We start from the raw sequence: 23,365 nt of genomic DNA, 5'->3' as shown, positions 1-23,365 counted from the left end.
CATTTGAACCAGCAGGCTCTATAAAGCAGACTGTCCTACCCAGTGTGGGTGGGTGGGCCTCATCCAATCCATTGGAGGCCTGAGTGGAACGAAAGGGTGAAGGAAAATGGAATCCCCTCCTTTGCTTCCTGCCTGCCTGTGAACTGGGACGTGAGCCCTCTCCTGTCCTTGGCCTAGGACTGAAACCAGGGGCCTCTCTGGTTTTCAGTCCTCATGTCTTTGTCCTCTGACTGGGAGTTATGCCATCTGATCCCCTGGTTCCCAGGCCCTTGCTTCTGTAGCTTACAGCCGATCACAGCAGTTCTCAGCCTCCAAAATTGTATGAGCTAATTCCTCAGTAAACCTCTGCCCATATCATATCCACTTGTGCGGGGCGACAGAGGTGGAATTGGCGAGAAAAGGTTGGCTTCTATATGCATCTTGAAGCAAGAGTCAGTAGGATTTGCTGATGGCCTCGATACAGGCTGTGAGAGGAAGAGGAGAATTAAGAATGACACCACGGGAGGTGCCTGGGTGGCTCAGTTGATTAAGCGTCCGACTTCGGCTCAGGTCTCGATCTCGCGGTCCGTGAGTTCAAGCCCCGCATCGGGCTCTGTGCTGACAGCCCAGAGCCTGGAGCCTGCTTCGGATTCTGTGTCTCCCTCTCTCTCTGCCCCTCCCCTGCTCACACTCTGTCTCTCTGTGTCTCTCAATAATAAATACACGTTAAAACAAAAAAGAAAGAAAGAAAGAAAGAATGATACCACGGTTTTGGATTGAGCAAAAGGAGGAGTGCAGTTGGTGTTATGGAGAGGAGGAAGGCTGAGGGTGGAGGAGTTTGCCTGGGGGTCGGGAGTCCAGTCTGGGATGAGTTTGGTTTGAGATGCCTGACCGCCATGGATCTGGAACGCTCAGTAGGCGGCCAGATATACAAATCTGGAGTTCAGGGAAGAGAATGGGATGAGAAGTTTACATCTGGGAATCATCTGCAAAAAGATGGATTTAGTGGCACCGGGGTGGCTCGGTCAATTAAGTGTCCCACCCTTGCTCTCGGCTCAGGTCTTGATCTCAAGTTCTACGCCCCGTGTTGGGCTATGTGCTGGGTGTGAAGCCTACTTAAAAAAAGAAAAAAAAAAAAAAAGGATTTAAAATCCTAAAACTGGGTGAGATCTCCAGAGATAGAGAAGACATCTAAAAATTGAGCCCTGGGGCACGCCAACATTCAGGGATTGTGGGAGGCAGCTCTCTCTCTCTCTCTCTCTCTCTCTCTCTCTCTCTCTGGACCAGTGTCCGTTCAGTTAGGTGAATGCTTTGCTACTACCAGATTACTGCCAGGACTGCCCATCATGTTTCTCTAAAGGCACGAGAGAAACACAGGACACCAAATTTGGTTCAACCTATTCATCGTAGGATAGCTAATGACTCAGGGGTCTCTGCAGAGAATTCTCCTGGCATCAGGAAGAGGAACCACCACCAGGGGGAGCTCACTTCTCTTTCTCCAGATCTCTCCTGTGACCCTCACTCTGGCCTTCACCTACTTCGGGGAACAGGTTCTGTAATGAAATGGAGCCCCGAAAGGACTTTTGAGGGACTTAACCAAGACCAACATGTATTTTACTAATTGTGGAGTCTCAAAGCCTTACTTCCACCCCTTAGTTTAAGTGAAGGGTTTTTTAGTTTTTTGGGGTTTTTTTTTTGTTTGTTTTTTACAAGGTATGGTATTAAAACGTCTCCAGTTGTATTATATCGACATCAAGAGACTTCTGTTTCTTTCCTCGTAGGATTAAGAAGATATAGTAAAATCGGATCTATTAATGACGATATCTTCACATTATACTACGACCACATGGGTTTCATACATAAACTGACTCCAGACCATTTTGAAGCTGGTGGGTCATTTGCAGCCTTTGGAAATTCTAAAGGTATTTTTGGACAGGTTAGTGATATAATGCATTGAAACTGTTCACCTTGCTTTAAGAATACATATACCACATTCCACACACAGAATTGTGGGAAAACAGGAAGGTATTTTCCTTGGGACAAACTCGTATTAATGCACTTTGCTCCGTTAGACTACAGGAAAAGCCTCCGGATAGCAGAGAACATCTCCAAAACCTTCTTCCCAGTCCCTTTCAGGGTTATATAGATTTAACTCCACCCAGACTATCTTCAGAGCAACATGTCCAGATATTCTAAGCTTATTACTTAGACCTATTACTTCCAACCCAGGGTCACGATAGGTTTGGTTTTCTACCTCGCAAGAAATATGAGCAAGAAATATGAGTTCCATTTTTCCCAGTGGTTTACCTTTCCTCTTTCATATTAACCCTGCCCCTTCATTTTTTTTTCCTTTTCTGATGCTAATATAGGACTTCCTCACAGGTGACAGTGCAAAGAGTTGTTCTAATAATTTTAATGTATAATGTGCCACTTGTGATGGTGCATGTGCCTAAGAACTCATCACTGGGCACACGGTCATGAAATGAACTTTCCTGAGTGTATCAGCAAAGAACAAGGTTTTTGTGTTCACTGGGGCTTAACAAAACCTCCCCTTCGGCCTAAAGGAAATGGAATAAAGGCCGACTCTAGTTTCAACAGATCACTGCAAACTACCAGGGCAAGACTGGGGCCGAAAGGTTGTTGTCTTTGCTTTCCCTGTCCGAGATATTCCTAGAGAGGGCGGCGGGAACTTCCCTGTGACTGTAAAATGCCGCCATATGACTTTCTGTGCAGTTGCCAGTCTGCCGTGTGGGCTCTGCATAGACACAAATCAAATGACATGAGGGGAGGGTGGAACTTGCCAAAAAAGTAGATTCCACAGTTTTTCACTAACTTCACAATTTGTAGGAAATGTCTTAGTTCTCTTATGTGAAAGTTTACAGTCTTAAAATCAAAAGCCAATAAATAGGGTTTTTTTTTTTTTTTTTTTTAACTCACCTCTCTCCCCCAGACAAGCTGTACGTGCATCCTCCCGGGATAAAAATCACCACTGGCTTTTTCGTGGCTCTATGTCCCGAGCACTGCTCTGCTCTCTTAAATCTTTGTAACAGCTACTTATCCTCATTTTACTGATGAGGAAAATGAGGCAGAGCAAGGCTGAATAACCTACCCCAAATCACACACACCACTGACATCTACCCAGACACAGCAGGTCCCAGGCCCCGCGTGTTGCCTTTCATTGAACTTGTACACACTTTTCATAGGGTGGTCTTGTCACTCCCAAGCTAGAATGGCATTAGGAATTCTAAAATTGTTTTTAATCTTTATTTGTTTTTTTTGAGAGAGAGAGTTGGGGAGGGGAAGACAGAGAGAGAGGGAGACACAGAATGTGAAGCAGGCTCCAGGCTCCGAGCCATCAGGACAGAACCTGATGTAGGGCTTGAACTCACAAACTTCAAGATGACCTGAGCCAAAGTCAGATGCTTAACTGACTGAGCCACCCAGGCACCCCGTGGTGTTTGGAACTCTAAAGCACTCTCAGCCTTTCGAGAGCCCTTAAGACACTGATTCTGTCTCATGTCTATTCTCCTGGTGTCTGTTTCCCACTCTCTCCCCTCTTCAGTGGGTTCCCAAGTTTAAGACACTAGGGGGACAAGACATGACAGAAAATGGGTCTTGGAGGCACTGTTGAATGGCCGCACCCCCAACCAGTCTGCACTACCTACCACCCCCACTCCCCATGTCATAACAACGAGGTCAAACCACAACACCCCCTTCGGGATGGTCCTCAAAGTTCCCCAAGCTGGACAGGATCAGGATCAGAGTAGAGTGTGTTGGAAAGACACTACGGGTCAGAAATTGGGGCAGCGGTGCTGGCGTGGACTATAGGGAAAGGCTTGTGAAACAGAAGAAATGAGAAAGGCTATAGCACAGGAGAGGGGGGGTTGTGGGGTCAGCCGTGGGGTCACTGGCATGCAGCGGTGGGAGCAGCGGCTTTCAAGTGAGGAGCCGTATGCCACAGCCCCTTCCTGTAAAAAAACAAAAACAAAAAACAACTCCAGTAAGAACCGAGCTCCAAAATCTGCCCCTCCAGACCCCTCACACACAATGGAAGACATGCCTCGGTGCATTCTTCCACTCCAGCTCCTGCCAAGGTCACAGGAATCCCAAACTGAATCTTACTCCCCAGAATTTGCCTCCGCACCAGGAGAAGATATTATCCCTGGCACACGCGTGGATATTCAAACAGAACATGTTGAAATATTACTCCTACTGATGAACAAAAACGGTCCTGTTTTGACCTGAACTGGAAACAAATCTCATATTTGCATTTTGCCCTAATTGAAGTATAAAGTAGTTTAGACGCACTGTTTTCTTTTTTTTTCTACTCCAGCCTCCTGACATGGGCTTCGAAACTGCACTCGCGCCACAGTTTATCACTTTAAAAGAAGTGGTTTTTTTTGCGTACGTCCCCACAAACGAACCTCAGGAAAGTAGATACACCAAGAAATTCAGCAACATCCACTTGGGAAAAGTGATACACTCCAGGTAGGGACTGATTTGCCTCACACGTATTTAGATTTCACACTGGTTTCTAAACGCTAAATTTTTTGAGTCGTGTTCTTAGCTGTACCAGATGGAGTGTATCTTTTTCCGATACCTCAGGAGCCCACATACGTTGGTAGATTCCAAGGTGCCTTGACTGAGGCCCCAAGTTCAGAAACACAGGATTGATCACGTCAGCACCTTCAGTATCAAAGATTTCGTCTTCGAGTAATCAAAGATGGCCTGGGCTACACTGGATACTGCTTGTCTATACTGCTCACTTACCTGGCATTTCTCACATGTACTAAGGACAAACACATCTAGCAAAGCGAAGGTCATCTTGCACAAAATTCCGCACGGCAGGGTATGTGGTATTCTTAGCCACGCTTACTTCTAAGATAACAGCAAGAGCCCAGGACCTTTAAAGCTACCTTTAGGGCTAAAAACCGTCTTTGAAGACCACTATGAATTTTACAACCCCCCAAATCTAACAACCAGAAAAGGAACAATTTCAGATGACCAGAAGAAACTCACCCTACTCCAAACAGGTGTCTCCACCAGATTGAAATCTGTTTACTATATTTGTATCGGGATATCGGTTTGCACCTTGTCGCGTAGCCAACAACTTCATGTGCCTTGGGGCAGCTCACACAGAGATGGAGGTAAAGACTGAAATTGGAAAGGATGGAACAAATGCTGGTAGCAGTCCCCCTATCCCACACAAGGATGGTAGAACTTTCTGTGTCGAAGAAAAGTACCTGGGATTTTGTGTGTGTGACATTTCCAAGCCACTTAGTCTTTTTTTTTTTTTTTTATGTGTGTGTGTGTGTGTGTGTGTGCATGTGTGTGTGTTTAGAGAGAGAGAGCATGCAAGAGCATGAGCAGGGGAGGGGCAGAGAGGAGAGGGAGACACAGAATCCGACGCAGGCTCCAGGCTCTGAGCTGTCCACACAGAGCCCGACGCGGGGCTCAAACTCATGGGCTGCGAGATCATGACCTGAGCTGAAGTCGGACGCTTAACCAGCTGAGCCACCCAGGTGCCCACCACTTAGTGTACATAGGCACGTCCTTGTAGAAAACATACAGAATCACTTTTTAAAAGACTGACATATGATTAATATAATCTCAATGTTAATATTAGTGTTTTACATCCTAGTAATTTAAAAAAGCATATGATCCTCTTAAGGATCCAAATACAAGTTTCCCCTCACTATCCAAAAGTAGAGTGTTCCTGTGAAACTTTTTGGAAGCCAAACTGGCGTAAAGACGCAATTACCCTTAATTTTTATGGAAAAATTTCTGAGCATTCCCAGACCCCAAAAATAACCTCCGTTAGGCTTTTTCTGATGCCTTACGACATATCTTGCTAACGGATGCACAAAATGAATGGAGATAAACCACAGCTGCTCACACAGGTCAACCCTCTGGCATCTTGGTGCAGAGAATGCTGCGTGCGGTTCGAGGGGGAGGAGTTCGGCGGGACCTTCTTGCTGCTGGGGATGTGCGCTGCCCCTATGAGGGCTCAGCTCACTGCAAAACCAAAGCTGGATTCTGTTTTCACTTTTTGCCTCTTCTCGTGGAAGTGGGCATCCTCTTGGGATTTCTTTCAGTTAGGGAAAACAAGGGCTAATGTTGGTCTTTCCTAAAAGTGGCGCGGTGCAAGGTGAACTCTGGAAAAGTGAAGGTGCCTGTATTTAAAAATCAGAACAGCACATTCTGGGGTCAGATTCTAACTTTGCTCTACTGGTGCGGAAACGAGGGAATGGGCATCTCCAAGACAGGAAATGCGAGAAAAGAGCCAGGATCAGAGAACTAGAAGAAAGCCAAGCTTCAGCTGGACTGGTCAAGGATTTGGGACCCAAGGTTCCAAAGTTAGCAATCGGTCAAGGCAGATTCTAGGTATTCAGGGGCTGGAGCAGGGTGAGCCCTTCATTCATTTTCCCACAAACAATTGCTTAAAACCTACTATGTGCAAGGCACTCTGGATACCATAGAGCAGTGAAGACGACATTCGAACCCACGCACATCTTGAACTCACGTCATTGACAGCAGAAGAGCATGGGCCATCAAGAGAGTGTTTTCCTGAGGGTTGAGCCCTTATTGGAGGATGTTGGAAGGTTGCTCGGGGGCGGTGATGCTTATGATGGGAACAGAAGAATGCGGATGAAGAGAGGGGTGGGGGGAAGTTTCCAGACTGAGAGGACAACACGTAGAAGGCCCCCAGGCCAATGGGAACATGGTGTGTGTTTGAGAAACCAGAGGAAAACCAGAGTGACTTCAGTGTTGTGAAAGGAGGAGAAAAGTCACTCAAGACCGTGGAGCCAGGTTGGGTGGGGCCTTCTGAGTCCCGCGGGGATGGGGTTGGGGGGTTAGATGTCATTCCAGGTGAAGGAGAGGCATTGAAGTCTTCTAATTATGTGAGTAACTGGATAGATAGATGTGAAATTTGCTCACTGCATAAGCTGGAGAGACCACCTTTAATTTTCCTCTTACTGTCCTTCAAGCCCCTCTGTGGACTTCCCTCCGTTCTATCTCTAGATGAATATCAGGCAAGTCCCATAGCTTTTCTCTTCGAGGGCAGGTGAATATTTCCTTGGTCTAAAAATGTCTAAGTCAGTCTAAGAATCACGTGACTCTCTTCTTGTCCAGTGTTTTAGGAGAGGTCAAATTCTTACCCAATTTAAATTTGTTTCCCAGCCCCTGTTTGGGCCTGACCTGGACTGGGGAGCTGGGGGAGGTGGGGTATTGCTCATTCTTACTATTTTTCAGCTTCTAGTATCTTCTTCCCTTGAAGCTTATGGTTTCTAGCCCTTCCAGAGTTCGGGGGAGAGAAAGCAGGGGAAATAAAGGGGGAAGAGGCCCTCCTGATGGAGAGGCCCTCCTCCAGAGTCCTTTGGAAGGGACAAGGCCACTACTCCACCTGTCCACCCTGCTGGTTCCCTCCACCCCTTGGGCAATCCCCCTGGGAAGGTCTCCTTTCTTCCCCACCCCAACACTAGGCCTGGTCCCCCAGAGATCAGCATCGTCTTGATTTCTGCGTGAACATTGACACATTTTTTTCTTTATGGCTTTAACATGTACCCATGCATCAAAACATACTATTTAGTTTTGCTAAATGTATTATTCTTCTGTGACTTGCCTTTTCCATACAGCGATATGCTTTTTAAATTCCTCGGTATGGATGCATCTGTAATTCACTCACATTAATACACCACGATCTATTTGGCAACTCTCCTGTGTTTTTGTGTAATAGTCTTAGTTTGGCTTTTCATTTTTAAGTGTTTAGTCTATCTAGAACCAATGTGTGTCATGTGAAGTAGGAACTGATTTCTTTCTTTTTTTATATATATATAACCAGCCATCTGTAGAAGTCACTCTTTCCCCCCACTGATGTGGGCTCCCCCCACCCTGCAACATGTGATGAGTCCTTGTGTGAGGGAGTCTGTTTCTGTCTCTCTTCTGCTTCACTGGAGTATTCATGTTCCCTTTGTCACAGTGACTAAAACTCTGTGTAACAACCCCTCCTGGTTTTTCTTGGCCTTTGTCCTTGCTTTAAAATTTTTTTTCAATGTTTATTTATTTTTGAGAGACAGAGAGTGAGTAAGGAAGGGGCAGAGAGAGAAAGGGAGACACAGAATTCAAAGCAGGCTCCAGGCTCTGAGCTGTCAGCACAGAGCCCGACACAGGGCTTGAACCCACGAACCGCGAGATCATGACCTGAGCCAAAGTCGGACGCCCAACCAACTGAGCCACCCAGGTGCCCCGTCCTTGCATTTAAATGTTACATTCACCTTGTCAGGTTCCATTAAGGGAGGGGGAAAAAAACCACCAAAAAACAATAATCTGTTAATAGAAATTACCTCTTGCAGCCAAATTCTGCCTGGTATCTGAGATTCAATCTTGGGTGGAAATTTCCGGCTCTTCTCCTCACAGTGAGATAATGCTTTAAAATTTTTTTTTAATGTTTATTTTTGAGAAAGAGCACGTGCAAGCAGGGGAGGGGCAGAGAGAGAGGGAGACACAGAATCCCAAGCAGGCTCTGTGCTGTCAGTGCAGAGCCCGATGTGGGGCTTGAACTCACAGACCACAAGACTGAGCCAAAGTCAGATGCTTAACCAACTGAGCCATCCAGGCGCCCCAAGAGACATTCATTTTATGGACAATCAATGTGACACTGGATAAGAATGCAAAAAGAACAGTCTAGTCTTTTCACTAAAAGGTGCTAAGACAGCGGCCTGAGCTGAAATCAAGAGTTGGATGCTTAACCACCTGTACCACCCAGGCACCCCTAGATAATTCTACCAGAACTGTAGACACAAGACAGCTTCCTGACCCTCTATGATGGGTCGAGCGCTATTATTTTATACTTCTCTCATCCTGATGTGTCTTTGCCTGCGCCCCATGGCTTTTGCTTCCTGTCTCCCAGTAGCTTCAAGCTTTTGCTACATAGGGGGACAGAGGGAGGGGAGGAGGGAGGGAAGCAGGGCTTCAGTGCCAGCACCCTCCAACCACCCTTCCCAGCACTGATCACTTCTTTGGAGGCCAGTGTGCAAAAGTGGTTAATATCTTGCCTCCCATGGCTTGAAGGTTTTGCTTCCTATGAAAGAAAGTTCAAGAAAGTGGGTGATGCTTGATGCCTGTTTCCTCCCATCCTCCATGCTGCCTGGACCACCACCAGGGGGTCTCTCTGGTCTATTGCCCTGCCCCTGTCTTTCTCATGAGCCTCTGGGAAAGCCCATGGGAAGGAAGTAACTTGTGAGTTCAAAGGGGACACCCCTTTGAAAGGTACCCTAACTTCTCCAAACTCATAATGCGAGCATATACTCGGGCTTCCTTTTTTTTTTTTTTAACAATTTTAGCCAATTCTTACTTGCTTGTGTTGTGGCCAACACTGGGTCTCTCCCTCCCAAGCTCTTCTTTTGGTAAGTCTCTTCCTGTGTTCAGACTCTCCTTGGAATGGCTTATTCCCCTGGATTTAATGTTAGTTGGTCATGTTAGTTGGTGACCTTAGTTCTCTAATGGACTTATGGAGAGTGATGACTGTGCTTTATTTCCTTTGTTTTCTTGTTGGATTGATCTTTCTTCCTCTAAAGCAAAATCAGAAGTCTTATAACTAGGGGTGCCTGAGTGACTCAGTTGATTGTGTGTCTGACTCTTGATTTCAGCTCAGGTCATGATCTCACAGGTTTGTGGGATCGAGCCCCACATTGGGTTCTGCTCTGAGTATGGAGCCTGCTTAAGATTCTCTCTCTAACTCTGCCCCCTCCCCTGCTCACATACTCCTTCCCTCCCTTTCTCTCTCTCTCTCTCAAAAAAAAAAAAAAAAAAAAAAAAACCCACTGATTTCTTACCTCTCCCAGAACAGTAGAGCTTAATTACCCCCAACAGCAAACCCTAGACACTTGAGTAAAAGAGACTCGAGTGGAGAAGGGGAGAAACAGCTTTGGTAGTCAAGGTGTCTGCCTGGCCATTGGTCATTGACTTCAGAGGCAACGAGGGTCATTTTTTCTCATTAAGAAACTTCACTCTTTTTTTAAATTTTTTTAATGTTTTATTTATTTTCAAGACAGAGAGAGACAGAGCATGAGTGGGGATGGGGCAGAGAGAGAGGGAGACACAGAATCCGAAGCAGGATCCAGGCTCTGAGCTTGTCGGCACAGAGTCCAACGCGGGGCTCGAACTTATAGACCGTGAGATCATGACCTGAGCCGAAGTCAGAAGCTCAAGCAACTGAGCCACATGGGAGCCCCTAAGAAACTTTACTCTTTAGAGAAGTTTTGGGTCCATAGCAAAACTGAACAGGAAGTAGAGAGTTCTCATACATCCACCCTCCATACCCACATACACAATCTTCCCCACTGTCAATGTCTTGCACTATGGTGGTACACTTATTACCTACATTGACATACCATCATCACCCAAAGTCCATAGTTTATATTATGGTTCACTCTCAGTGTTCTATATTCTGTGGGTTTTGACAAATGTATGACATGGACCCACCTTATGGTACCATACAGAGGAGTTTCACTGCCTTAAAAATCCCCTGTGCTCTGCCTATTCATCCCTCACTCCCAGATAACCCCTAGCAATCACTGGTCTCTTCTCTGTCTTCATAGTCTCGTCTTTCCCAGAATGTCATACAGTTGGAGTCATTACAGTATGTTGGAATCATAAAATATACAGCCTTTTCTGGTTGGTTTCTTTCACTTAGTGAAAGGCATTTAACTTTCCTTTGTGTCTCTCCGTGCCTTGAGAGCTCATTTCTTCCTAGTGGTGAATAATATTCCATTGTCTGGATGCACCACAGTTTATTTATCCACTCACCTGCTGAAGGACATCTTGGTTGCTTCTAAGTTTTTGGCAATTATGAACAAAAGCTCTTATAAACATCCTTGTTTAGATTTTTGTGTGAGCTTAAGTTTTCAACTCACTTGGATCAATACCAAGAAATGTGATTGCTGGATCACGTGGTAATATGTTTAGTTTTATAAGTAGCTGCCAAACTGTCTTCCAAAGTGTCAGTACCATTCGGCACTGCCCCCAGCAATGAATGGGAGTTCCTGTTGCTCCATGTTGTTGCAGGCATTCAGTGTTGTCAATGTTTTGTATATTGGCCATTCTAATAGGTGTGGTGGTATCTCATCATTGTTTTAATTTGGATTTCCTGATGATGTATGATGTGGAGCATCCTTTCATATGCTTATCTGCCATCTGTATATCTTCTATGGTGAGGTGTCTGTTCAGTTCATTTGCCCATTTTTAAATTGGGTTGATTTTTTTATTACTGAGTTTTAAGAGTTCTTTATATTGTAGGGGATCAGAACATGCCACCCCAAAATATTCCAGTTTGGCATGAGGATTGTTTTCAGCTGAAGACAATTGAGAAGAAGCAGATACAAGAAAAAAAAAAATCTCTGACTTAAAACCCAAGTTGCCCCTTTAATAAAATGCACGTAAGGACACTGTGACTCGTAGGGATAGGCATTTCAAGGCATCACACAACTGATAAATGAAAGAGCTTTTATTTCTCCTCTGGTCTTCTAATGAAGAGCATAGATTTTTATCATTTTCCTGAATTCTCATCTTACAAAAAGAAAAAAGAACAAAGAAAAACAGTGAAGCAATTAAGCTCGTGCGTGTGCGCACAAACACACAAAGAAAAAAAAAATCTCTGCCCTCTCCCTCCCCACCAGGAAAGGCAAGATGATTCCTAATCTCCAGAGACTCTTTTAAGCCCAGAGGCCAGAGTGGAATCTACATAACCAATCTTACTAAACAAGACTTCTCTTTCCTTAGTTTCCCTCAGAGGCATATTTACTTTTCCAGTTTGGCACTCCTGAAAGCCTAAACCGCTTTTCCCTTGCCTTGTCGCTTTTCAGAGAATTTACTGTTCTTTGTTAAAATGCTTTGTAAGCCTCAGGTTCTAACCACCCCTTTGAGTTCCTCATCACTGAAGTTTCTCTAGTGTGTAAACATGACACACAGGTTAATAAACTCTATTTGTTGGACGACGCCAGGTAGCTCAGTTGGTTAAGCATCCAACTCTTGGTTTCAGCTCAGGTCATGTTCTCACAGTTTGTGAAGCCCCTCGGTGGGGTCCGTGCTCACAGTGCTTGGGATTCCCTCTCTCTCTCTGCTTGGGATTCCCTCTCTCTCTCTCTCTCTCTCTCTGCCCCTCCCCCACTTGCTTTCTATCCCTCTCTAAATAAATAAATAGATAGATAGATAGATAAATAAACATTAGAAAAATAAACTCTATTTGTTTTCTTCTTGTAATCTGTCTTTTGTCAGTTTAATTTCCAGGCCCTCAGGTTCAGAATTTAGGGAGGTAGAGGAAAAAAAAAAAAAAAGAAAAAAAGGCTTTTTTCCTTCTCTACAGTTCATTTTGGGTAACAGTCCTTTATCAGGTGTGTCTTCTGCAATATTTTCCCCCGGTCTGTGGTTTGTCTTCTAATTCTCTTGACAGTGTCTTTCACAGAACAGATGTTTTTAATTTTAATAAAGTATGGCTTATCAATGTTTTCTTTCATGGATCATAACTTCAGTGTTATATCTAAAAAGTCATCCCCATACCCAAGGTCATGTAGATTTTTCTCCTATGTTAATCTTGTATGAGTTCTATGGTTTTGCATTTTATATTTAAGTCTGTGATCCATTTCAAGTTAATTTTTGCGAAGAGTGTAAAGTCTGTGTCTAGATTTTTTTTTTCTTTTGCATGTGGATGTTTCAAGTTAACATTTTTTAAATGGATTTTTTTCCTTGACTGTAAAGTACTTGCTCCTTGAAAATTTCTTAGGAGTCAGATAAACATGAAGAAGCAAATTAGGATCACAACTGTAAACATTTTGATGAGATAGCAATTAATCCTTTTAAATATGCATTTTTAATTTTTTGCTTACCATTTTTCACCTTGCTTCTTTCATCTATTCTTTGTTTCTTTTCTTCCAAGATTTTATTTAAATTCAAGTTAGTTAACATCCAGTGTAGTATTGTTTTCAGGAATAGAATTTAGTGATTCATCGCTTACATACAACACCCAGTGCTCATCACAACAAGTGTGCTCCTTAATGCCCAACACCCATCTAGCCCGTCTCCCCACCCACCTCCCTCCATCAACCGTCAGTTGGGTCTCTACTGTTAAGAGAGTCTTATGGTTTTCCTCCCTCTCTGTTTTTATCTTATTTTATTTTTCCTTCCCTTCCCATATGTTCATCTGTTTTCTTTCTTAAGTTCCACGTACGAGTGAAATCACTCTGATGAACTTGTTTCATTTAGCATAATACACTCTAGCTCCATGCCATTGCAAATGGCAAGATTTTATTCTTTTTGATGACTAATAGTTCACTGTATATGTATCCATATATCTATATCTATGTGTCTGTATCTACATCTATATCTGTATCGTATCTTCTTTATCCATTCATCAGCTTGTGGACATTTGGGCTCTTTCCATCATTTGGCTATTGTTGATAATGCTGCTATAAACACTGGGGTGCCTGTACCCCTTTGCATCAGTATTTTTGTATCCTTTAGATAAATACCTAGTAGTGTAATTGCTGGGTCATAGAGTAGTTCTATCTCTAACTTTCTGAGGAACCTCTAAACTGTTTTCCAGAGTGGCTGTACCAGTTTACATTCCCATCAACAGTGCAAGAGTGTTCCCCTTTCTCCACATCCTCGCCAACATCTGTTGTTTCCTGAGTTGTTAATTTTAACCACTCCACCTGGTGTGAGGTGGTATCTCATTGTGGTTTGGATTTGTATTTCCCTGGTAATGAGTGATGTTGAGCATTTTTTTCATGTGTGTGTTAGCCACCTGGATGTCTTCTTTGGAAAAGGGTCTATTCATGTCTTCTGCCCATTTCTTAACTGGATTTGGTGGGGGGGTGAGGGGGTGTTGAGTTTGGTAAGTTCTTTATAGATTTTGGATACTAGCCCTTTATCCAATATGTCATTTGCAAATACTTTCTCCCATACCGTAGTCTGCCTTTTAGTTTTGTTGATTGTTGCCTTCTCTGTGCACATGGTTTTTATCTTCATGAAGTCCCAGTAGTTCATTTTTGCTTTTGTTTCCTTTGCCTCCGGAGATGTGTATAGTAAGAAGTTGCTGTGGCTGAGGTCAAAGAAGTTGCTGCCTGTGTTCTTCTCTAGGATTTTGATGGTTTCCTGTCTTACATTTAGGTCTTTCAACCAGTTTGAATTTATGTTGTATATGGTGTACCAAAGTGATACAGTTTCATTCTTCTGCATGTCGCTGTCCTGTTTTCCCAACACCATTTGTTGAAGAGACTGTCTTTTTTCCACTGGATATTCTTTCCTGTTTTGTCAAAGATGAGTTGACCATACAATTGTGGGTCCACTTCCCGGTCCTCTACTCTGTTCCATTGATCTATGTATCTGTTTTTGGGCCAGTACCATACTCTTGATGATTACAGCTTTGTAATACAGCTTGACGTTTGGAATTGTGATGACTCTCACTTTGCTTTTCTTTTTCAACATTAGTTTGGCTATTTGGAGTCTTTTGTGGTTCCATACAAATTTTAGGATTGTTCTATCTCTGAAAAAATGCTGGTGTTATTTTGATACAGGTTGCATTGAATGTGTAGACTGCTTTGGTTGTATAGACATTTTAACAATATTTGTTCTTCTGATCTGAAAGACTACACCAAAAAAATTGCTAGAATGATACATGAATTCAACCAAGTCGTAGGATATAAAAATCAACGTACAGAAATCTGTTGCATTTCTATGCACCAATAATGAAGCAGCGGAAAGAGAAATCACGGAATCAATCCCATTTATAATTGCACCAAAAGCAGTAAGATACCAAGGAATAAACCTGACCAAAGAAGTAAAAGATCTATACTCTGAAAACTTTAAAACACTTATGAAAGAAATCGAGGACACAAAGAAACGGAAAAACATTCCACGCTCACGGATCACATTACTTCTTTCATTTAGACATTAGAACATGACCACTTTCCTTATAGAAGGAAAAACGCTTTCTAAATACGATTTTAATAGTTACATCTATTCTAACTAGATCATGTATTATCATTTACTTAATTCTCTGATTGTCGGTATTTCTTATTTCTAACTTTCATCATAATGCCATGATGAACATCTTTGTGTGGAAAGCTTTTTTTCTTTTTCTGTGTTTCAAGTTATTGCCTTAGGATAGAGCCCTGTCAGTAGACTTATGGAATCATAGAGGGGAAATAATGATAGAGCCCTTCATGCACAATGTCAGTCTGCTTTCTGGGAAGCTTGTACCAATTTACAAACCATCAGTAGTGGATGAGTGCCTATCTCCACTCAATTCTTGCCACTCCTGAACCCTGTCATTTAAAAATCTTTGCTGGGGCACGTGGGTGGCTCAGACAGTAGTTAAGCCTCCGACTTTAGCTCAGGTCACGATCTCCCGGTTTGTGAGTTCGAGGCCCGCGCGGGGCTCTGTGCTGACAGCTCAGAGCCTGGAGCCTGCTTCGGATTCTATGTCTTCTCCTGTCTCTGCCCCTCCCCCGCTCATGCTCTGTGTCTCTCTGTCTCTCAATAATAAACAAACATTAACTAACTAACTAAATAAATAAATAAATAATAAAAATCTTTGCTAATCTCTGATGGGTGAAAAACTGTATCTAGTTGCAGTGGTTGAGATTTCATTGATTGCTAGTGAGGTTGAATAAATGATAATCAAATACTCATTTGTTAGCCATTTTTGATATATTTCTAAATCATATTTTCACACACTTGCTCATTTAAACCACTGTTTTATCCAGATGGGTTTGATATTTGTTGCTTTGGTCTTTAGGAAAACTGGAACAGCTTATATAAGAGAGATACTACAACATAACCTTACTGAAGGATTTTTGTCCTCTGTTATTGTGGAAGTGATAGACCCTTTTGGAATAGAAGAAGTGAACGAGAGCTCTTGTTTGTCTAGTTCCCTTTCCATTACTCAAACTGGCAATGTCACCTATAAACTTACTCTTCAACCGCAAAGTAAGTGTAATAATATAGCACATCTCTGATAGCTTTAAAAAAAAAAGACGAAGAATTATCTTTTTAGGAGGATTGTTCATGCTTACTTATAAAACAGTATATTTCAAAATTTTGTCCAGTTGACAATCTGCTGAAGTCTACATACTCAGGTTCCTGGAGGAAGTTTTGGTTTCTAATATAACAAACCCTAACTGTAACTTCATTAATATTTCACCAATACTAGTGCCTGTCTTTTATGCCTGTAATGTTATTGATTTCATCATAAGCAGTATTCAGGAGAAGTAAAAAAACAAAACAAAACAAAACAAAAAAACGGAAATCCAAAAAAAACATTGTTCATGTAGATTTTGCCCTTTGCCCTACATACTAAAATAATTTTTTTCAACGTTTTTATTTATTTTTGGGACAGAGAGAGACAGAGCATGAACGGGGGAGGGGCAGAGAGAGAGGGAGACACAGAATCGGAAACAGGCTCCAGGCTCTGAGCCATCAGCCCAGAGCCTGACGCGGGGCTCGAACTCCCGGACCGCGAGATCGTGACCTGGCTGAAGTCGGACGCTTAACCGACTGCGCCACCCAGGCGCCCCTTTACTAAAATAATTTTAAATCACTGTTATGTAGGGTAATTCTTTTCAAAGGATTATACGTGATAGATACAAAGCCAAAGTTAGTATAGTTTACTGTAAGGATTTGGATTTTATTGTGAGTAAATGGGGGAGCCATTGGAGGGTTTCATGCAGAAAGTAACACGACTGGACTTAGATTTTGACATGTTCACTTTGGTTCCCGTGTTGAGAATATACTGCGTAGGTGATGGAGAGAGGTTAAGAAGGAAAGGACAAGAGAAATCAGTTTCGAAGTTGAAGTAATCAGGTGAGAGATTATATTAAATTGAAGATGCCTGTTACTCATCCAAGTGGGGAAATGAGGTTCACATTTAGGAAGACAAATGTGGAGTTCAGGAAAGGCATCTGGACTGGAGAGAGAAATTTGAGCCATCGGTACATGTATGATAGTTGATGCTATGCGACCAGATGACGTCGCCCACAAGATGAGTGTAAATACGGAAAGAAAAGGCCTAAGATGCAATCCCTAACATTCCGACAAGTCAGGAAAGGAGACTGGATGGTCTGCTCAAAGAAGAACTAAGAGAAACTGTCTCTCAGAAGCCAGGTGAGGAAGGTCTTTCAAGAAGGAGGTCAGGTCAGAAGAGGAAGGAAAACTGACCAGCAGATCTGTATGAAAGTTACTGACAAAAGCTTTTGTTGGGTGCAGTAGTATAGATGAAAGTCTGGTTGGATTAGATTCTAAACATTAGGAAAGGAGAGGAATTGAAGACAGTGAATGCAGGCAACCGTCTCGAGGAATTTTTTATAAGGGGAGGAGAGAGATTATGTGGCAGTTGAAAGAAAGCTGGGAAAGGATTTTTGTTGGTTTGTTTTAAGTGGGAGAAAATTAGAGCATGTGTACATGATAAAGAGAGCTATGAGGGTCTCTTCTGACCGCTTTATTTTTTCAGAATGAGGAGAATATTGGTGGTGGTGGTATGTTTCATGACCTATCAAAGACATTTGATTGTGATGACTCCCCTTCCTTGAAACAGCCTTCTTTTGGCTCCCTGCACATCCTCTCTGATGGATTTTCTCCACTGATTTCTTCTTTATCTGCTTGGTGAAATCTTTCTCCCTTTCCATTCCTTATATGGTGGTGTTCCTCACGGTCCTTCCCTAAAGTCTAGTTTCTTTTAAATCTTCATGCTTTTTCTGAACAATTACTCATCTACTCAGCAAATATTTGTTGAGCACCTTCTGTGTAATAGGCACACGTTTAGGTACTGGGGAATCACTGGGTATGTTATCCTTCTCTTGTGAAGATTGTAAATTATTAAGGTTCTTGGCATTTCTATAGTAATCAGCTTTTTTGTCATTACTTAGCCCTATGTGGGTATTTTTTTTTCTGATAAGGATTTTATAGAACTAGTTTCATAATAAAGTTAAAGTATAGGTTTGTGCTTGACATATTTGTGATATAGTTTCTACAAAATAATTTGAATTCTGACCTCAAAATCTGGCCAGCGTGTTCTCTGGTTAAGACCATAGTTTAAAAACTCAAATTGTGTTTTCATCAGTTACGTCCACCAGTGTGCTTGGAGAACATTTGCTATTTTATTTTATAATAAATGATTCCTGTTTTAGCCTCAGGTACCATTTCTTCATTTCAAGATCTGGATGTGGAGAAGACCGTGGTGATTCCTGGTTACAGCAGCTTCATGATCATAAGCATTTTAGATGATAAGAATGCCTTGGCTATTGCTACCATGCCTGCAAAAGTACTCAACAATATGACCGTCCCCAAAGACTCCTGGTTCTTATACAACTTTGGGCACAGGAATGGACGAATGTGGAAAATATATGCAAAACCATGTAATTACTGGTTTCAACAACATGATGATTCCCTATCCCTCAATGTCCTGAAATACATTGATCTGGGGAAGTCTCATACTTTAAAAGTTAAGGTCATACCTAATACAAAAGGTAAGCTTATTTGTATTGGGAAGCATCAAAAGGAGATGTTGTTGTTTTTCTGGAATATATGCTCTTTGATAGTATTTCCTTTATCTTTGGCTTATGTAGTAACTGGCATTCTGCTAATCACAGTATGAGCTGCTAATGACTGAATGCTTACTGTGTGCGAGGCTCTGTACTAAATTATTTTTGTGTATTTTTACTACTTACAACAACTCTAAAAGGCTAGATTTTAATTCTCATATACAGATGAGGAAAGTGAGTTAAGTTACCAGCCCAAATTTACACAGGATTTTAGTTTAGATTTTTTCTGTCCTCTGAAAAGAAAATCTTTTAGTTACTTTGGTGTTGTTGTAATTATTTCAAGTATTTATTTTAAGCCCCCAAAAAGCCTTTTAAAATAGAATTCTATACTTTTCCCTATTTTTCCATGACATTTACTTATTATAAAAGTAATATTAAACTTCCTAAAGATGATGGAGAAATGGCATACTAGAAAAATAAAATAAAAATTTTAGTAAAAAGCTGAGCTAGAAAGAGAGGAGGAAAGATGGAAGGAAGGGAGCAAAAGAGAAAAAAAATCTTGTCGCCAGAAATGAAGAGGGAACTCAAAGCCAAATAAATTAGCTACTTTGTGGCTCCCTGAAGGATGTGAGACTCAGATATAGGCCATATAGACAGAGGGATGGATTTTAATGCCCAAGCATTAGCAGAATATGCTTTGTGGTAGGAGGTTGGAACCAAGACCATTAAGTAAAGCTGAGAGCTTAAATCATGAAGAGGGGATTGTGAAAACTTTACCAACAAACCAAAGAGGGAGCTCGGGAGGTTATCGTCTCCACAAGACTCAAAGTGGAAAAAAAGGATCTCCTGTAAAAACGCCAGCTCCTTAAAAACCCCAAACTCCAAGACTGTACAATCCCCAGAGACTACACACCAGTTGCAGGAATCCCAAGCTAGGAAATAATTATAAGACCTGGGCTCCAGCATAGGCAAGCTTCGTAGGAATACTTTCATGACCCGGGGAACATAGACTTCCGTGGAAAAATCAATATCCATTGAACATGAATTGAGGAAAAGAATCTTGTTTTATTTTCTTAATGTTTATCTTATTATTTATTTTGAGAGGGAGAGAGAATGTGCAGGAGAGGGGCAGAGAGAGGAGGAGAGAAAGAATTCCAAGCAGGACTCGATCCCACAACCGTGAGATCATGACCTGAACCACTTAACCCACCCAGGCGTCCCAAGGACAAGAATTTTAAAACATGTAAGAAAATGACCTAAATGTAAAAGTCTGCAGGCTCTCTCCAAGAACTTGATATTTAGTCTCTAAGAAGTTGAGGTAATAGAAAAATCAGAAAGACACAATAAAACAAGTACATGTAAAACTCTCGAAGAGACAAAAGAAGACCTGAACCATGATGAAAGGACAAAATGCTACTTTTAAAAGGGCTCATTTTGAAAAGCAGAACCAAATACAATTTATACAAATGAAAATTACAGCCTTCGAGAAAAAATGGAGGACATCTATTTCTGTTTCAATCAATATTGTGGACTTAAATTTTGTGGAAAGCTTCCTCTTGAAACCCTTAGAATCCTCTCATTGATTATATGACTCATTGTCCATATTTCCTTCAAGTAATTTTAGAGTTTTAATTTTATAGTTTTAACTTTCCAAGTCTTTAATTGATCTAGATTTTGCTTTGGTATATCGTAGGTGGTTAGCTGGTTGTTCGAATATCACTTCTTGAACAGTGTGTCCTTTCTTAACTGATTTCAAATACAACTTTATCTTGTAAACAATTTACCTATCACTTGGACCATTCTGGATATTTAAAACTCTGTTCCTTTGTTATCTCTTTGTATTCGGGCACAAATCCTACAGCGTTCTAATTATTGCAGCTTTAAAATATACCAAATTTGTTGTTGAATTATATAGTTTTACTTGTTCAGTTTGATGGAAGCCAATAGTAATCAGCAAATCAACTCAATTGCCTCTTTGTGAAGAAAAGCCTAGTGCATGCTATACAAAGTGTGGGTGTCTTGACGAGCCACATCAGCAGCATCTGGGTACTTGTACAAAGTACAGAGTCTTTTGTGGTTCCACACAAATTTTAGGGTTTTTTGTTCTATTTCTGTGAAAACCCCTATTTTGTCAAATGCTTTTTCTGCATTTATTGAGATGATCAATGATTTTACCCTTCATTCTGTTAATGTTACACATCACATTAAAGTCCCTGAATAGTAAAGCAGTCTTTGGAGAGAACAAAGCTAGGGGGCACCTGGGTGACTCGGTTAAGTGTCTGACTCTTTCGGCTCAGGTCATGATCTCACGGTTTATGGGTTCAAGCCCCATATCGGGCTCTTTACTGACAGCGTGGAGCATGCTTGGGACTCTCTCTCTGTCTCTCTCTCTCTCTCTGCCCTTCCCTTGCTCTCTCTCTCTCAAAATAAATAACAAACAATTTTTTAAAAAAAGAAAGAACAAAGCTGGAGGCATCACACTCCATGATTTCAAACTACATTACAACACTATATTAATCAAAACATATGGTCCTGGCATAAAAGCAGACACACAGGCCAATGGAGAAGAATAGAAAGCCCAGAAATAAACCCATACATATATGGTTAACTAATCTTTGACAAGGGAGGCAAGAACACACAGTGGGATCTATCCTCTGGTAGATCCAGTGTTGGGAAAACTGGATCATCATATCCAAAAGAATGAAACTGGACCCCTATCTTATACCCCTCACAAAAATTAATGAAATGGAATAAAGACTTAAATGTTAAGATCTGAAGCCATAAAACTCCAGAAGAAAAGATAGGGTGAAAGATCCTTGACATTGGTCTTGGCAATGACTTGGATATGACACAAAATTCAAGGGCAGCAAAAACAGCAGTAAACAAGTGGGACTACATCAAACTGAAAAGCTTCTGCACAGCAAAAGAAACCATAAGCAAAATGAAAAGACAACCTACAGAGTGGGTGAAAATATTTGCAAACCGTATGTGCAATAAGGGGTTGGGTAATACTTACAATACATAAGGAACTCATACAACTCAATAGCAAAAACAAACAAAACCCTACAAATAATGCAATTAAAAAAATAGGCAAAGAACCTGAATAGACATTTTTCAAGGAAGGCATATGAATGACCAACAGATAACGTGAAAAGGTGCTCACCATCACAAATCATTAGGAAAATGCAAATCAAGACCACACTGAGATATCACCTCACACCTGTTAGAATGACTAGTATCATAACGCCAAGAGCTAGCAAGGACGGCTGAAGATACGGAGAAAAGGGAACGCTCATGCACTGTTGGTGGGAATGTAAACTGGAACAGACACTATGGAAAACAGTATGGGAGTTCCTAAAAAATTAGAAATAGAACTATGATATGATCCAGCAATCGCACTTCTGGGTGTCTATCTGAAGGAGATGTAATCAGTGTCTCAAAGAGATATCTGCAGTCCCATATTCATTGTGGCATTACAATAGCCAAGCTGCGGAAACAACCTGAGTGTCGGTTGATGGATGAATGGATAAAGAAGACATGATGTGTGTGTGTGTGTAATGAATATGGATGATATGCTAAGTGAAATCAGCCACATAGGGATAGACAAGTGCTGTGTTATCTCACTCAGGTGTGGAGTCTAATTTTTAAAAAGTCTAACTCACAGAAATTGAGAGTAGAATGCTGGTTGCCAGGGGTTCAGGAGTAAAAAGAAATGGACAGATGTCAGTAGATACTTCTCACTGTAAAGTGAGTCATCGTAAAGTAAGTAAGTTCTGGGGATGTAATATATGACATGGTGACTATAGTTAATAGTACTGCATTATATCCTTGAAATTTTCTAAGAGTAGATCTCATATGTTCTCACCACACACACAAAGTAACTGTGAGGTGGTGGGTGTGTAATTAACTTATTGTGATGATCATTTGACAGTGTCTATGTATATGTATACACACACACACACACACACACATATATACATGAAATCATCATATTATACGCTTTAAATATATCCAGTTTTCTTTGTCAGTTATACGTGAATAAAGCTGAGGGGGGTGCGGAACTTCAGTGCCCTCCACAGACCCCGCTAAATCAGAATCTGCGTGTTAACAGAATACCCGATGATAGTTTAGGAAGCACTGGCCAGATCGCTCTGGTTTAAGGGAAACTGTTGCAGATGAAACTTCAGGCTAATCATTTCCTACTTCTCAGCCCTTTCTGATTAGTAAGGATGGAAGTTAGACTACTTGCTCTGCTAAATCTCTTTTTCTGTTAAATTTCTCAGTATGGAGTGATTGCAAGGCAGAGACTGGCCTGACGATGTGCCGCGTTAACTGCCTAGTTTTGTCTTGGCAACGGTGGCCGACAGCTCTTTTAACTGAGCATGTATCCTTCAGTTTCTTCCCTGAGCCATCCAGTTCATTGTGACCGGTACTGTCCAAGTGACCTTTCCATGCATTTGAGAACTTGGCTGAAGAACGAGAAGTGGAGGGGAGCAATATTTCTTTGAGAAGATATTTGCAAAGTTGATTTTTTCTAAGAACCATCAAAGTTAACTCTACATAAATTCCTAACTATATTTGTGGCCATTATGCATCCTTCATAACGGACTCTGCAGATGTTCTAGAATCCTGATTAGCCAGTCATTATGAAATTGTTTAAAATTTTCATGATTATGCAGCCCTTGGGTTGCTCAGTTGGTTAAGCGTCCAACTTTTGATTTCGGCTCAGGTCATGACCTCGCGGTTCATGAGTTAGAGCCTCACATGGGGCTCTGCACTGACAGTGCAGAGCCTGCTTGGGATTCATTCCCTCTCTCTCTCTCTCTCAATAAATATTTAAAAAAATAAAT

At 41.7% G+C, this 23,365-nt stretch overlaps 1 protein-coding gene across 7 annotated transcripts in view; it reads left to right on the top strand.

The window, feature by feature from the left end:
• The window catches only part of CATSPERB (cation channel sperm associated auxiliary subunit beta), a 107,202-nt gene that overhangs the window by 61,786 nt on the left and 22,051 nt on the right, over positions 1-23,365 (top strand). For all 7 annotated transcript variants that reach the window (XM_053224843.1, XM_015086287.3, XM_053224840.1 and 4 more), the window contains 4 exons: positions 1,761-1,915; positions 4,313-4,467; positions 15,776-15,966; positions 18,162-18,500. In XM_053224843.1, coding sequence (XP_053080818.1) covers positions 1,761-1,915; positions 4,313-4,467; positions 15,776-15,966; positions 18,162-18,500 — 840 coding nt within the window. The remainder of the gene's footprint in view (positions 1-1,760; positions 1,916-4,312; positions 4,468-15,775; positions 15,967-18,161; positions 18,501-23,365) is intronic.

This window comes from Acinonyx jubatus, chromosome B3 (genome assembly GCF_027475565.1).
Source record: "Acinonyx jubatus isolate Ajub_Pintada_27869175 chromosome B3, VMU_Ajub_asm_v1.0, whole genome shotgun sequence".
In the NCBI taxonomy this organism is placed as follows: Eukaryota; Metazoa; Chordata; class Mammalia; order Carnivora; family Felidae; genus Acinonyx; species Acinonyx jubatus.
The sequence above is the reverse complement of the archived record's forward strand: the minus strand, read 5'-3'. Positions and strand labels throughout refer to the sequence as shown.